The 14,768-nt window shown below is 34.5% G+C and overlaps 2 protein-coding genes across 9 annotated transcripts; one reads left to right on the top strand and one right to left on the bottom strand.

Annotated features, from left to right (window-relative positions):
- Nucleotides 1–1,902: 1,902 nt before the first annotated feature.
- Nucleotides 1,903–4,036, top strand: LOC112284826 (uncharacterized). 2 transcript variants are annotated; one of them, XM_073535270.2, is made up of 3 exons: nucleotides 1,903–1,939; nucleotides 2,928–3,145; nucleotides 3,282–4,036. In XM_073535270.2, exons 1-3 carry the CDS (start codon nucleotides 1,925–1,927, stop codon nucleotides 3,694–3,696), a joined length of 648 nt encoding a protein of 215 aa, XP_073391371.1. In that variant the 5' UTR covers nucleotides 1,903–1,924; the 3' UTR covers nucleotides 3,697–4,036. The 2 variants fall into 2 exon arrangements, with proteins under 2 accessions (XP_073391371.1, XP_090108028.1); XM_090251902.1 differs by having other exon boundaries at nucleotides 1,903–2,827.
- A 450-nt stretch (nucleotides 4,037–4,486) lies between these two features.
- Nucleotides 4,487–8,875, bottom strand: LOC112284824 (membrane-associated protein VIPP1, chloroplastic). 7 transcript variants are annotated; one of them, XM_024525105.3, is made up of 11 exons: nucleotides 8,641–8,875; nucleotides 8,136–8,460; nucleotides 7,238–7,350; nucleotides 6,861–6,971; nucleotides 6,530–6,676; nucleotides 6,193–6,267; nucleotides 5,946–6,016; nucleotides 5,670–5,752; nucleotides 5,335–5,399; nucleotides 5,115–5,189; nucleotides 4,487–4,819 (listed from the first exon to the last, which is right to left on the bottom strand). In XM_024525105.3, the coding sequence occupies exons 2-11, from the start codon at nucleotides 8,362–8,364 to the stop codon at nucleotides 4,691–4,693; spliced, it is 1,098 nt and encodes a 365-aa protein (XP_024380873.1). In that variant the 5' UTR covers nucleotides 8,365–8,460; nucleotides 8,641–8,875; the 3' UTR covers nucleotides 4,487–4,690. The 7 variants fall into 7 exon arrangements, with proteins under 7 accessions (XP_024380873.1, XP_090108026.1, XP_090108025.1 ...); XM_090251900.1 differs by having other exon boundaries at nucleotides 4,487–4,816; XM_090251899.1 differs by having other exon boundaries at nucleotides 8,684–8,875.
- Between the last annotated feature and the right edge of the window lie 5,893 nt (nucleotides 8,876–14,768).

Below are 14,768 nucleotides of genomic sequence, written 5' to 3'. Positions count from 1 at the left end.
GACAAAGCAAAAATATAATACAAGTATACATTGAAGAAAGAGAAAGAATGTATCTTTTGCAATCAATAGTTTTGGAGTAGAAAAGTGGTTATTGAAAATCTTTATGATCCCAACTACTTGGTTCTTAGAGATCGTTGAGATCCTAAACACTTTGTGATTCCTTCCTTCCTTCATGGCCAATCAAAAAGCTTTTTTGCCTTTTTATATTATATCCAAGTTGTCTTATATAATAGACATATAAAACATTGATTTATACATATTAAATATATGTGTTATGATAGACAACATATTCATTTTTTTTTTTGAAAATATAATAAATGTTTAGTTTTTCTGGATTATATTCTGTAACTTATACTTTATGAGTGTATATGGATATATAATTTATGTCAAAACCATCTTAATGCATCTTTAAATTAGATAATGTAATAAAATTGATTTTTCCTTTGAAATATTGTATGAATATATTGCATAATGATTAAAACTTTTGTAGTATAATAAACATAAAAGGATATTACTTTGAATACTAAAATATTAGTCACTGTATACTTTATTATGTATTTTCTGTAAAACAATTCTTAAGACACCATAGAAATGCCAACTTCTACAAAATTATCACAAAATTTTACACATCCAAGTTATCATGTATCTTGTAATACTACTTTATTTACATTTATTTTTTGAGGATGCAATGTGCTTGAAGGTATTACAAGAACGTACATTATCATTTACAGGGTGTGGTACTAAATTTTGTACTTTAAAGTGTGAACTTTGAGAACATCAAAGAACTAGTAGGTACAAAATTATCAATAAAATATAGTTTTGTTCATATGGGCAAACAACAACCATTAAATATTGGAAAGAAATTACCACATAAAATTGCATTGGTAAGGCCAAGAAGTAAAAAACAAAATACCAAAGTTCTGTTTCTTGTTAGTAAAAATATTGATATAAATTTTATAATCAAATCATACTGGAATGATTTTTTTGAATTATTCATAATGGTGATGAAATTGTCACAATAACATTTGACCTTAGCTATTAGAATGTTTTTTGGAAGATGTATTTAGAACTAGAAAAATACATAATAAGAGGCAATATTATAATGTAAAAAATATTGAAGGCCATGCTATATGGCATGAAATTACTGAGGTAATTATAAAAATAAGTATGCATTTCATGCATCTATATATGTGACTATGCGATATTTATGCTATGTGTATACTTGCTAAACACTATTTTAATAACTTTCACGTATGATAAATTGTGCATGTAATGTTTAAAGTTGCACTCAGAAATCCCTTTCATTTTGGAATCCCATCTCCAACAAATCGGTGCAATTTGAAACTCTAACTCTCATTCACACAATTCATTGTTGAAGTTGACACATTGTCTCCTTTTGTGGTTAGAATCCACACATACAGTCCAATCAAGGTACAAGAAATTTTTAAAAAATAATAATAATAAATATGAAAAACACACTTACACTCTTCTCACAAGCATGTAATCCTATAATAAGTTCATGAAATTCGCCAAAAGGTTTTTGATAATAATAATAACAATGAAGACTTGACGGCAATAAGCCATTTCCTAAACACCAACCGCGGAGTCAGAAATTTCGGCCCCTGCCCTAGCCACGAGGTCACCATGACGCCTAACGACGCCGCGAGGGAGTCAGAATGATGACGTGGTCGTAGTAATCCAGATGGCATCACGAGAGCTTCTCCAGCTGGCGCCAGGTGAGCAGATCGCGCGGGAATCTGTCAGTGAGGGAGGTGCTGCTCAATCACAAGCCTATGAAAGCCAATGAAAGCCATGCAACTTTTATCCTCGGCCATCTCAGTCAAGCAGGTTGGCAAGCAGATATACACCTCAATCGGTGGCACAGAGCTCGATCACCAGGGCTGCACGCTCTCAATCGATCGCCATGGACGCCAAGAAGGTGAGCTGGGTTGACTTGTTTAGTTCTTATTGCTTGCTGTTGTGTCGATTGCCCAGAGTGAGCAGTTTGGGGTTCGATTGCATGTTGTTAAGCTTGCTCGGTGTTGGAGTTTGGTTGAGGGATTGTGGATTGTACGATGTTTTGTGGAGCACTCGTGGGGCATGCGTAATTCAGTAGCAGGAGACGTTTATGGGTTGCTGGTGGGTGCGAGCGGGTGCTTGAGAGCAGCGGTGGCGAGGGTAGTTGGGAATGTGGCTCTTGTAGATTGTCGTCTGATGAGATTGTCGCAGTTATGTTGGGGGCGTATTCTATGTTGGAACATGCTAGGGTTTCGGAAAGAGGCAGAGGTGGTTCTCTCAGGTGATACTTGTTATTTAGGAGCGCTTCAAATAACATCCTCTGTTGCAGCGAGACTCTTGGGGGTGGTTGTTACAATTTTGAGCTTGTTGCTGTATCATATGTCCGTTCAACTTGTGGTTCCATGTCGTCCTGGTTGTGGCCACCCCACGAGTATTAGAGTACTATGTTTTCTCGTGTTTTGAACCTTTTTTGGAGCCCCTTCGAAACTTGTCCATTTTACAAGAGCAAGGTGTAAGAGACGTAGATGACACTGTTTGCTTTTGTGAAATGGACATTAGCTGTACAAAGGCATCAAATCTTGTTCTGGAAATCATCATTTAAATCAATGTTCTTAAGTGACCTTCACGCAGAGCCACTTGAATAACAGACAGCTTTTAGTTTCCTCAGAGAAGTGGGAACTTCTGATTGAAGAAGTCTCACGGACTTGTACGTTTACATTGTTGTACGTGTCATCATTACTCTACTGCGACTGAACTATACACTTCTGAATCGATCTTGTCACAGGGGCAAAACATTCCTACCAGAAAGGTTAAATCTACTACTCGTTGATAATGCGTTTAGGTGTAAGAGCTGAAATATGTGGTTTCAATTTCTTCTGCTAACGTTCGAGGATGACTTTATTGCACAGGGAATTAGCCATGTATGGTCAGCTGCAGCAAGAGCTGCAAAGTTGCAGCGGCAGCGATTACTGTCTACGCAGCCAGCTAAGTATTTGAAGGAGAATGCAGACACCACGAAAATGAGTTCAGCCGAGGCTGCCCACTTAGGAGCAGCAAAGAGACCACCTGGTTCGAACCCCGGAACATTCATGCACCAGCAGAGCAATCTAGCTACGAAGAATAACAAGTGAGTGCCGTTTACAAAAATTTGAGTGGTGACACATAGTTTTGGAACTTCAAGCATTTGAACCATTCTCAAAGAAATTGTCGGAAAATCTCATTTCAAATCTGACTGCGAACTGTTATTTTGAAAATTGGCACAGATTTCTACAGCCATGGTTGTTGCCGATCTATCCCATGGCGGGCATGGTGGCCATCGGACTGGGTCTTGCAGTAATGACAGGTTACCGGGAGCTGGTGGTGAACCCCGGAGTGTTGATCGACAAAACAAAACGCACAGACGAGTTGCCGGAGTTGCACGAACAAGAGTGGACTATGAAAATGTCCCGCCAGTACGCCGAGGGTAGTCCACTGCGGAATATATCAACTCACGCTAAGATCTCGCCTTTTGGTCGCCACCTCGACGAAGATATGTCGGAGTCTCCAGCGATCCAAATTGGTCAAAAAGCCATGGAGCTCTCTGGTGAGCCTCCAGTGTTGCCAGGAGACGACAATCCTGTCCACGGCCCTGGCGGAAATAAAATGGTCCATGGAAGACCCTTGGGTGGCAACAACTAATTTCAGCATTCGATTCATTGCTTCAGTGTTCAAATGACTTAACACCGCGGTGGTGGCCTTGTGCTTGCGGTACATCTTGATTCTGGCCACTGTTTTTTTCTATCTGTGATCACGTAGGAAGGATATGAACCATGTTAATATGTATGAGAGGTGCTACTACAGCCGAGGTAGAAGGAAACTTGGTGTTAGCTCAATGATCACATGTATCTATATTTTACCCATCGAAAACTGTACATATTGGCGGATGACATTTCCAGACTGTCGGTCTGCAGACTCATACACTATGTAGAGATCCTGTTTGTGTATAACAAGAATAAATTAACTAGCTTTTATCTTAAAATTTTGTTCTCAATTCCAATGTCATCAGTGAATCTTGTGTGGATGCATTTTCTTTATGAGCATTGCATATTTTTGTGAAGTTGTATCCGTCATAAATGATAAAAGGATTCTTACCTCCTTTTCCCGCTTCCACAAAACACGTTTTTCCGCCTTCTTTGGTTTCACTAATCATGTACATATATATATATATATATATGTATATATATGTGTGTGTGTGTGAATTTGTTTAAAACAATGACAGGCACCATCAGTTACACATTGATGTTGGCATTGCAAGAAATATGCAGTTATTGAAGTGGGCGGGAATTGGAATTTCTTGCAAATTACGTAAATCGCCATGCCATCGTATTAACAAGCATTAATCCAAAAACATTTCCCAAGAAATGTGAAAAGTTTCAACCTTGACAAGTTCTCGCTTAAAGTATCCACTCCAAGATCAGTAGTAAGGTGGTTGCGGAATCAACGACAGCATTTATTAAGATATTTGCACAAAATCTGGGAATGACTTATCGTGGCTTTCAGACAATGGCTTCAAGCTCACATTCCCATTGTAACCAATGCAGATACAGGATTGGGAAACACTCTACACAATACAGTTAACTGACAGAATTATTGCAAGTTGATACAATATATCTGAGGAAACAAAATCGAAGTCTCAAAAATCCTTGGTTTTATTACGCAACTCGTTCAGTTCCCTGTCAATCTCTGATTCATTGAAAGGGTATGGGGTACTGCTATTACTTGCAACTGGTTGTGAGCGGCCTTCCGGCAGTTCGCCCTTCTTCTGCACCACAAACGCACCATTGTTAGTCTGCAGCATAAGGAGAAGAGTGATGTTTATTACCAAGTTCAATGCAGCACCCCCTCTACTCGAGATTTCCAAGGTCGGCTATCCCTGGCATCATTTGTCTGTTCTAGACACTAAATAACGAGGTCACATTTTGTTCAAAACCCATGCTTGACAGTACATTTTTATGTGGAGCAAAGTGAAAAACAACTTTTCCAAATAAGCTTAAGCACAACCAATTTCGTTCCAGATGCAGGTGGTCATGGAAAGAGGGAAAAAACGAAAATAGAACCTTGGAAGTCCCCAACATCTCTTGTCTCAAAGATGCCAGGTCGTCATCAACGGAATCACTTTCTAGGAGTGCAAACTGCCAGCAAAAAAAGGCAAAAAGTATTAGTACTTCAGTCTCTAATTAAACAAATCTATCCGCTTTATTATCTTGTAAAAGCGAATGCCAACTCCAAATTGTTTTTAAAAAGTGCACTTAAAGGAAGGATTGAACGAATGCATACCTTGCCAGCCAGATCATCCGTGCTGAGCTGATTGAGTGCCTCGGATTCTGCCTCCAACGCAGAAACTGCAAGGCAACTACCAAGTTAGTAATTCATGACTTAACAAGATTCTACCAATTTAGATAAACTTACGAGGTGCACTCATCTAATCCGGTCAGATAGTGTAGTAAGAGTCAGGCAACCTGAATGAGTAATAAAAATAATGCAGAAATAGTAACTACTGAGTTCAACAAAGTTCTGATGTCACATTTAATCCCACCCAATCTTTTCAGACATACACACTGCTATCTGAGCCAGAAATTGGTCTGATTTAACAGGAACAGAGAACATGTTACCTTTCTCTTCCATTCTTTCAAATGCTGAAAGAGCACTGCTGGTGTTGATATTCCCTAACATCTCATTGACCTTCTGCGAAGTCCTGTAGCCATCCCAATATTATCACATTGTATAAGTATCTCAGTCGTGTTCTTCTCAACCCATCCATGCAGTGCTCGACAAAAGTAAACGACTTATTCGCCAGGAAAACGCAAGTCTTCAAAATAACACTACCGAGTAGTTAAGGCAGGCATCAAATTTCAACGCGTTACTGTAAGCAGAGAGGTGACACCTACTTTGCAGATTGTGCTCGTGCTTTCAGTGTGTCCTTCTTCGACCTAGCTTCTTGAATCTTGCTCTCAAGCAGCTGCACTTCAACACACTGAAGTCAGTATATGTCCTGATCATATTACGCCTCGTTAAATATCACAATCAATAAACTTGCGAGAGACGTACTGCAATCGAGTTGATTCAGAACGAATAAATAAGGACATGAAATAACACTAACTAATCGCAGAAGAAACGATAAAGGGATTGTCTTACCCGAGTGTTGGATATTAGTTTCTCTACGACACCTTTCTGTTGATCCAACTGACTTTTCAACGCCTTGGCGCTTTCCTGTGCAGATATCGCAGCAAGAACTCTAAAGAAATCGCAAGTACCAGCTTCGCACACATCACATTGGGAGGTCCTACCTACCAACCTCAGTGCAACATAATATATTTACCACACTAGGAGTCCACTTTGGTGTCCACTCACACAGCGAAGTAGAAATCACACTGAAATTTCAAAACCATTAAGATCAAGCATTCATGAAACCGAGTCGGAATGAGCAGCGCACTTGAACACACAAGTAACAGTGGAGGTTAAGTGCCAGTACCTCATAATCCTTACGACGTTTGAGAGCCTCTCTAGCCAAAACTTCGTCACCTTTTTCAAGTGCCAATTTTGCTCTCTTATACCAATCATCTGCTGTTGTTTGAGCTGCTTTGTATTTATTCTCCATCTGCTTTTGTGAAGCTAGTACCTGCACAAACCCAAGGAAATGAAATCGTCCCCGTCGTCAACGCTCAATGGTTCACCTCAGTACGATGAAGGTCAACAAGAAATCGTAAAACCTTGATTAGAGTATGAGCCTCAAGTACCTACTTTAATATGAACCTGCCTGCAAACTGTAAAACCCACAAATGAATAAAATGAGGAATACGAACCTGTGCAGAAGCTTGCCGCATCTTGATCAGATCTTCATTCATTTCCAACACGGTCTGGTCCAGTAACTTCTCTGGGTCCTCAGCAGAGCTCACTATAGCATTTGCGTAAGACTGCATTCAATGAAAACGTATAACATGAACATTTTCACTACATTTGGTGAGTGCAAACTCCTACTCCGTACGAAATTCATCAATGAGATTCAAATAGTCAACTGTACAAGATTTTTCTGTGTATTTGCAAAGCCTCAAACCAGTTGAACTAGCGTTTACGCAATTCCTCATCGATAATCCTGCTGTCAACATGATACACATCTCCCCAAAAAGGTAGTATCAAAGAACAGAGAATCCGCGTTTCTGCAAGGGGCGGGTTATCATACTTTCACGACTCTGACCACGCGCTCAAAAATGTTCGCTTGGGTACAAAGGGCACCACCCCTGTTACTTTGCTTGATTGACTCCTCGAAGGCAAGGGCCAGCACACATGCTCCCACTGTCACCACCCCCAATTCTCAACGCGTTAAGCTTATTAACTGTGAATGCCAGAGCGAAAGGAGCACATAGTTATAAGGTCATTATTCTCTCTTTCACATTGCCTGGTTTTGAAAAAGGAGCCCAAACAATTAATTACTTGTGATTCAGTTCTTTAAAATCCAGGAGCATCAAGAATAAGAGGAGGCATTCTTGAGACGAATTGAGACGAAGTTGTTAAAGAACTCTACTTTAAACGTTGCCAAATCATTTCTGAAAGCTCATGCCCTACTCAAACCCTCATTTCGGAACAAATTAGAATCAAATGCAAAAATTTCTAGTAAACTACACTGCTTTAGTGAAAACATTCCAGTTCAACGTTACCTCTGTCCTACTAAACACTGCTGAATGATAGCCACTCATTAGTGACACCCCGCAAAATCCTAAAGCACCTAGAAAACTGTAGGTCAAGTTTGTGTCAATTCAACGCACACTAAACTATGTAAATTGCTTTTCAGTTGATTGAAGGAAAGGAGAAAAATGTCTTTAATCAAATCACGCTTAGCGCCATGAGTTGATAGGTGTCTTCTTCCCAAGACCTTCGACACATTGAAGAATGGGAGGAGGAGGAGTAGTAGAGTCGACCTAGACAGCCTACACATTGCATGTTTCTGACAAGAAACAAGGTCCGGGTTACCTATGCGAGCAGCAGGAATTCATCCAAAAAAAATCGAGATTCCTTCATTAAAAGTCTAAAGAACGGGGTTTCAAGGGGCAGCACTTCCAATACGAAGAAAACGAGCGTACCTCCACCATCCCAGAAGCTGGAATGATTACTCCGCGAGACGAAAGAGCTTTTCAGAACAAGCGGTTTCTGAGACCTGGCATGCGTAATGCTGTAGGAAGAAAAGGAAGCAGAGCAACTGACGCAAGAAGAAGAAGAAGAGGAAGAGGAAGAAGGAGAAGAGAACTGAGCCCTCTTAGTGGCTACCAGCTCCAACCCCGGGACTCCGAGTCCCAGTGCCACACCCGCCATAGGCACCCTTCCGTTAACGCGACCCAAGTCCTACGCAGCAACAATAAGTCCAATTCTACCTCTTCCTCCTTCAAACACAACACGAGCGACCCAAATCTGCAACCAACACCGAATGAAAACCGTCATGAAAATACCACATTCACCTCTACATCCGCGACCAACACAGAAAAAAAACTGGATGGTCTCACCAGAACCGAACGGCAAATTCTCACAAAACCCAGAGATCAAGCTGCGGCACTACACCCCACGGTCTGCCACAATCCTCCAAAAACTCACCACCAATAACGAAATTCCATGTCTGAGCAACAATGAAGCTTACAGGTGCCACTCATCCCCCTCAATCCACCCTACAACGGCCCCTAAGAGTGTCAGTGTGAGCCTCAGATTGAGACCAATCGGTCGAAAGCTTGAGATGGGTATTGTACCATGCAGATTCAGAAGTCCTGGGGTGCGTTTGCACGATCGCGGCAGCGCTGAATGGAGCAGGCGAGGGAGGGATGGGTTTGGGTCTGCGAGGGAATGGCTGGCTTCGTGAAGGCGCTGCTGCGGGGAAGAAGGGGAGCTCACAGCGACCGTCCTATTGGAAGGGACCATATCTAATCCCTCCACTCATATTATGCCACGTGTCGACCCTCCTCCTCAACCTTCTTCTTCTTGTGGCCGGGCTGCCCCCCCCGTCCTCTTCGTTACTTCACCTCTTTTAAAGCCCTGCCCGCCTTTTTAGAAAGGCGGCTGTCGCATTGAGCGCTGCGTTGTGGGCTGTTTGTTGAGAGCGAGCAGATTTGGACTTCCAACAAAAAGGAATTATACCTTTGGGAGTGGGTTAATGGATTTATAAATAAAAGGGAGTGAGCAGATGAAGAAGAAGAAGAAGAAGAAGGAGAAGAGAAGGGTTTTGTATCGGAGCATCAACGATTATCTGGAAGGCAGAAAAATAGATTGTATAATTCTTGAGTCTACAAATTTGTGATAAAGTTTGTTATTGTGCTTGCTAATTGCTGAATGTTGGACTGCCACAGAGTTTGTATCTTCATTCCAAGACCTTCACATTATCTTTTAGTGGTTATAATCTATGAAATACGGGTAAAAATGGAGTAATATCAACTTTGTGCCTATGATTTGGTTTTGAGTTTAATTGTTGGAGGATTTGTCAGTACTAAATGTATATTTAGTTAAAAAAATCATATTAAATACATGTTATTTTTTTATTTTTGTGTCTGTAGTTGAGGATTTGTAGCTTGATCGAGTCTTTTGAAAGCTAAGAATAGTTTAAAAGATAAAAATATAATAATAAGCACACTTGAGGTTGTGGAAGTGATTTGAAAGAGGAATATATATTTACACACACATTGGTAATAGTTTTTATAATAAAATAACTTTATTTGGGTAAAAACACATAAATATGAAATATTTAATCAAGATTTTTTATGTATTTTTTTTAAATAGATGTACTTTAAATAAGATGGATTAATTGTAACTAACCAAATGAACAAAAATCTTCCTTCTAGAAAAAGGAAAAAAAGAAGAAAATAAAGTAATTAATGGAACCAAATTTAAAAGTATGTACTTGTTGTTTTTATTTATTTGAAAAAAGAATATGGATATTTTAACAAAAACAAAAACAAAAAAACAAAACAAAAGCTTGATCTATTTTGTATTAAAAAATTAAATGCATATAATTTGTAAGATGTCAAATATAAAAATAAATACAATGAAGCCACAAAAAATAAAATATATTTATTAAAAAATAAACATATAAATTAATAAATTTAATGTACAAAATAAGTTAGTAAAATATTACCTAAATTAGTTTTAAAGTTTATATAAGTAACAAGGAGACAACATGACATATCAATAAGTATAGATATTTTTATTTAAAAAATTAAAGGATAGTTTTAAATAATATCTATTCTTTTTTTTAATAATAAAGACAAAAATATTCTAAAATATAACAAAACTATTAAATAGCTATTCTAAGCTTTAATTATTTTTTAAATTGTAAGACCAATAAGAAATAAGATATATTTTGACAAATTTAAGAATAACTTTGATTTTATATGTATAAATTCTATTTAAAAAATATACTTTTTAGAGATTTGTTGGAAGTTAATTTAAAAAAAAAATGAAAAAAGAAGTTGGAATTCTACTATAAGAAAAATCTATTCTATACTTTATAGAACAATATTGGTAGGTTAGAATGTAAGAATTTACACATTTGTGTTCAAACTTTGCTAATTTTGTTATAGACTTTTGAGATGGAATTTCACTTGTGATTTAAAGTTAGACTCAATACACAATGTTTTAAAGTTGTTGATTTGACATTCATCATTGTATATCTAAAAACTTGTTGAATGTTGGTGTGTCTAGGTTGTAGGGCTCCTATAACCCACTTAGTTAAAAATACTTTTATTGTTACTTTTGGATCAATTATACCAAAGTTTTTTTTAGTTTATTTCTTATAATGAATTCACTGAGCCATATTGCAACAAATCAAAGAAAAGTATCTTTTGATAAGAATTTGTTAATTAAGTATTTTATTTTATAAATTTATTATATAGAACTTACTAAAAAGAAATATAATGATGAGAGTAAGATTCTATTTATTATAATAATCCTACTAGCTACATTAATTTTAATAGAGTACCAATATTTTTAATTTATGTATTACTTTGATAGTAAATAATTAATTGATATCTTTTATATATAAAAAATATCAAAAAAATACCTAATAGCTTTCTAATATTATTATATGACTAAAATATAATCTAAAACATATCTTAGAGGTGATATGTTTTTTGGTCTAAACAAATTATTTCCATTAGTACATATTAAAGGAATTATTGGATAGCCTTAGCATATATTTACATAGAATATTAAATAGGATAATAGACTACCAATTTTCTAATCTATTTTTATCTTTATTTAAAATTAAAACTTATAAAAAGATGTAGTAGTAAGCTTTGGATAAGCTTTGGGCTCCAAAATAAATAAATTATAAATATATAAATAAATAATAAATAAATTAAAAGTTTTATCTTTTTTTCATTCCAAAAGGCATAGCAAAGAGCGATATATAGATGTTATTATTTTTTTTGGGCTTTCAAAAAACCTTTGAGCTATATGAGATAAAAAACCATAAATTATTTATAATAAAAAATTTCTTACTTACTTTACGATTTCAACACTTCTACCATTCCAATTGCTTGTTTGTTTTCAAGATTTTTTATGAGGCATGATACCACCATAAGTATGAGACTTGGATTTTGAGTCTTGCAAAGAATCTTAGAATCAAGTCTTAAAGATTATTGATATTTTATTCAAATCTCATAGTATTTAAGTATCTCAAAATGCTATTTTTTTTTTTTTTTTTTTTTTTTTAAAATCAAGCATTTTAGAGATGAATTAAAATATTTTCTTTTCTTTGTATACATATTAATATATTTTTATAGAGTTTATATATAAATTAATGTATTATATTTTTCATATAATTTATATTCTTTTAGACGTTTTATTCACAAATTGTTATTTTAAAAAATTCCTATTTCATATATGAGTGTAAATGATGTAGTTTTGGTAGATAATATAATGGTTTGTCTCATAGGATTATTGGATTGTTGCAAGAAGGAAACTCACACATAATTGTTGGATTATTCCAATAAGATAAATAACACCATTACATTTAGTTGTTGTAGTATGCAATTGATACGACAACATTAAATTGCTCTAAGTTAGGACTCTAAATTAAGACTCTAAATTGTAGTGTCTTATTGGTATTGCAAGTCTTTATATATTTATGACCTCAAGCCAAAATAAAGAATTGCATATCCCTATGCTTGTATTTCAATGTGGAGCAACCAATAATTAGTAATTGATAAACATTGTTATTGCTAGAACCTTGTGAATTAAATCTACAATGAATATTAGATACTTGGAGGACTTTGAGATTTTAAATTAGATTTTGTATTTATAGTTATAATTATTACCATTAATTTTTCAATATTTATTTTACTTAATGATTCTTTACATGGCAAGGTGATATGGCATATCAAGAAAAAATAATGGATGGAAGAAAGTTGGATTATTTATTGTAGTTTTTATCCAAATTTTGTGTTGCAATATAAACCAACCTTATATTTTATTTTAAATTAGCCTTGTGCCTCAAATTGGACTTGTCTTATGATGTTGCAATGTCCTAAAAGACCTCCAAATCATGTTGACTTTAGAAGATATGTATTTTAACTTGTAAGACAAGTTTTCAATATGATTGCTACATAGTGACCTTGTTCTATAAGCTTCTAACATGTGATTAATTTGTTGACCAAGTTTCTAACCTACTAATAAACTACAAATATATATAAAGTCAAAGTAATATTCATAAAGCTTTTAGAAAGCTTTTCTAAGAAATATTATGAAATAAATCTACTTTTATTCACTTCTATTTAATCATATAGGTAAATATTAGAATAAATATGTATGTCTATGATATTATCCTCCCTTCTAAAGACAAGTTCCATTAGAAGTGGTCACCATATGTTGAAAAAATCTAAGATACAATAAATTGTATTTGCTACATATTTTGATCTTTGTTCTCTTTGAAGATGGTTGATAGGTTGTCTTAGCCATCAATAGGATCTCAAATCAATGCAAAAAGATCACCTTATTATTTTATTATTGTTGAGGCCTTCATAACTACCTTTAAATAAATTATTTGAAACATCGTCAAAAGTCATTTCTATCTCTAATAAAATCACTAAACATCGAGAATCTCTTCTAAGATCATAATATAAAATATGATGTATTCCGCCATCTATTCAAAGAAAGACATGTTGTTCCTAAAGATCTTTATTTTGATTATGTCCTCTTGAAGGTTGTGACAATTGTAATGTCTCATCTGATAAGTCAATAAGTGATAATTCTTGAGTTGAATCTACTTTTTGTTGATTTTCTATCTTTTTAGATTCATAAATATACAAAAGTTACAAATAAGAATAGAAGGTAGAATGCTATCTTCTCTAGATCTTGTTTCTTTTACAGCAAAGATTTATTATTCTACATTTTGATTTTAATATATGTCATCAATGAAAAGCCTCAATTTTTTTTGTTGCATTTGTAAGATTCTTTGCTAGCTTCTATGTGCATTCACTAATATCATATTTATACCATTGAACAAGATATTCTAATCTATTTCAATGCTACCTTAAATCTAAGATTCTTTCCATCTTGAATTCTTGATTATTATCTATTTTTATAAAAAGTAGTATTTGACTTATTCTTGAGATATTTATTATCTTATAAGACTCAAAAAGAGATATATAGAGTATAGAATAGATCTTTATAGACTTTAATAGATATAATTGATAAGCAATAAGATTGATTTATTCAAAAATAGAAAATAGTTTAAGCCTATAATAGTCTAATTTATTATAATGACAAGTAGTCTTAATATTATAATAAAATAGTCATAACTTATCACCTACAATGAATTGTGGTTGTTTTTGGCGATAGGCATCCACATTGAACTTTTATCATTCTTGAGCTTCTTTTAACTATACCTTTATTATTACATATAGCTATGATAAATGATTTGTTAAATCTTTTGCTATAGGATTATCAACTTTTGAAAAGTTAAAAATATCAAGTTATAGATGATAAACATGATTGTTAAAAAAAAAATTTATTGAGTAGAAAAATGTGCCAAATTATTATATATAAACTCTGCTGATGGTAAAAGAGTTGTTTAATCATCTTAATGATAGTTGATAATGCACCTCAAATATTACTTCAAAATTTGATTCATCTATTTTTTTTGCCTATCAATTTGAGGTTAAAAAGACAAAAAGAGTTTTTTATCTACTTTTAAAATTTTCAAAAGGATTTTTTAAAATCTTCATATAAATTAGATCTTCTTATCCAATATAATATCCTTAGGTAATTAATAATAGTAATAGATGTTATCAAAAAAAAACTTAGATATTTCTTTACATCTGATAGATTTTATACATAGTAAAAAATGTATCATTTTGATAAAAAGCTTTACTATTATAAATATAGAATCATATAAACTTGAGACTAAAAGATCTGTGATAAAATCTATAAAAACAAAAGATCATGATTATTCTAAAATAGGTAATGGTTAGAAAAGTCCATAAAATCAATAATAAAGAGATTTTAATCTTGAACAAATATCACCTCATTGTAAAAAGTCTTTAAATGCCTTCTGTATTTGAAGCCACTAAAAATCTCTTGATATTAGTTTCAAAGTCTTGTTGTATCTAAAATATTTGATTATTGAAAAATCATGACAAACTTGAAGAATATATAATTGTACTCTACCTTTTGAAATATATATTTAGATGGTACATCTTAAATATTGCTCCAAAACTTGATTAACACGCTCTGTTTAT

This window comes from Physcomitrium patens, chromosome 7 (genome assembly GCF_059467195.1).
Source record: "Physcomitrium patens ecotype Gransden chromosome 7, ASM5946719v1, whole genome shotgun sequence".
NCBI lineage: Eukaryota > Viridiplantae > Streptophyta > Bryopsida > Funariales > Funariaceae > Physcomitrium > Physcomitrium patens.
This window is presented reverse-complemented; position numbering and strand designations above follow the sequence as displayed.

Excerpts from the sequence above, each read along its gene's own strand:
- LOC112284826 (XM_073535270.2), top strand. Across the intron at positions 3,146-3,281 it reads CTAGCTACGAAGAATAACAA|ATTTCTACAGCCATGGTTGT; the intron begins GTGAGTGCCGTT and ends AAATTGGCACAG.
- LOC112284824 (XM_024525105.3), bottom strand. The coding sequence starts at position 8,364 with ATGGCGGGTGTGGCACTGGGACTCGGAGTCCCGGGGTTGGAGCTGGTA. Across the intron at positions 7,351-8,135 it reads CAGCTTCTGGGATGGTGGAG|TGGGAGCATGTGTGCTGGCC; the intron begins GTACGCTCGTTT and ends GGGTGGTGACAG. Across the intron at positions 6,268-6,529 it reads AACGTCGTAAGGATTATGAG|GAAAGCGCCAAGGCGTTGAA; the intron begins GTACTGGCACTT and ends ATATCTGCACAG.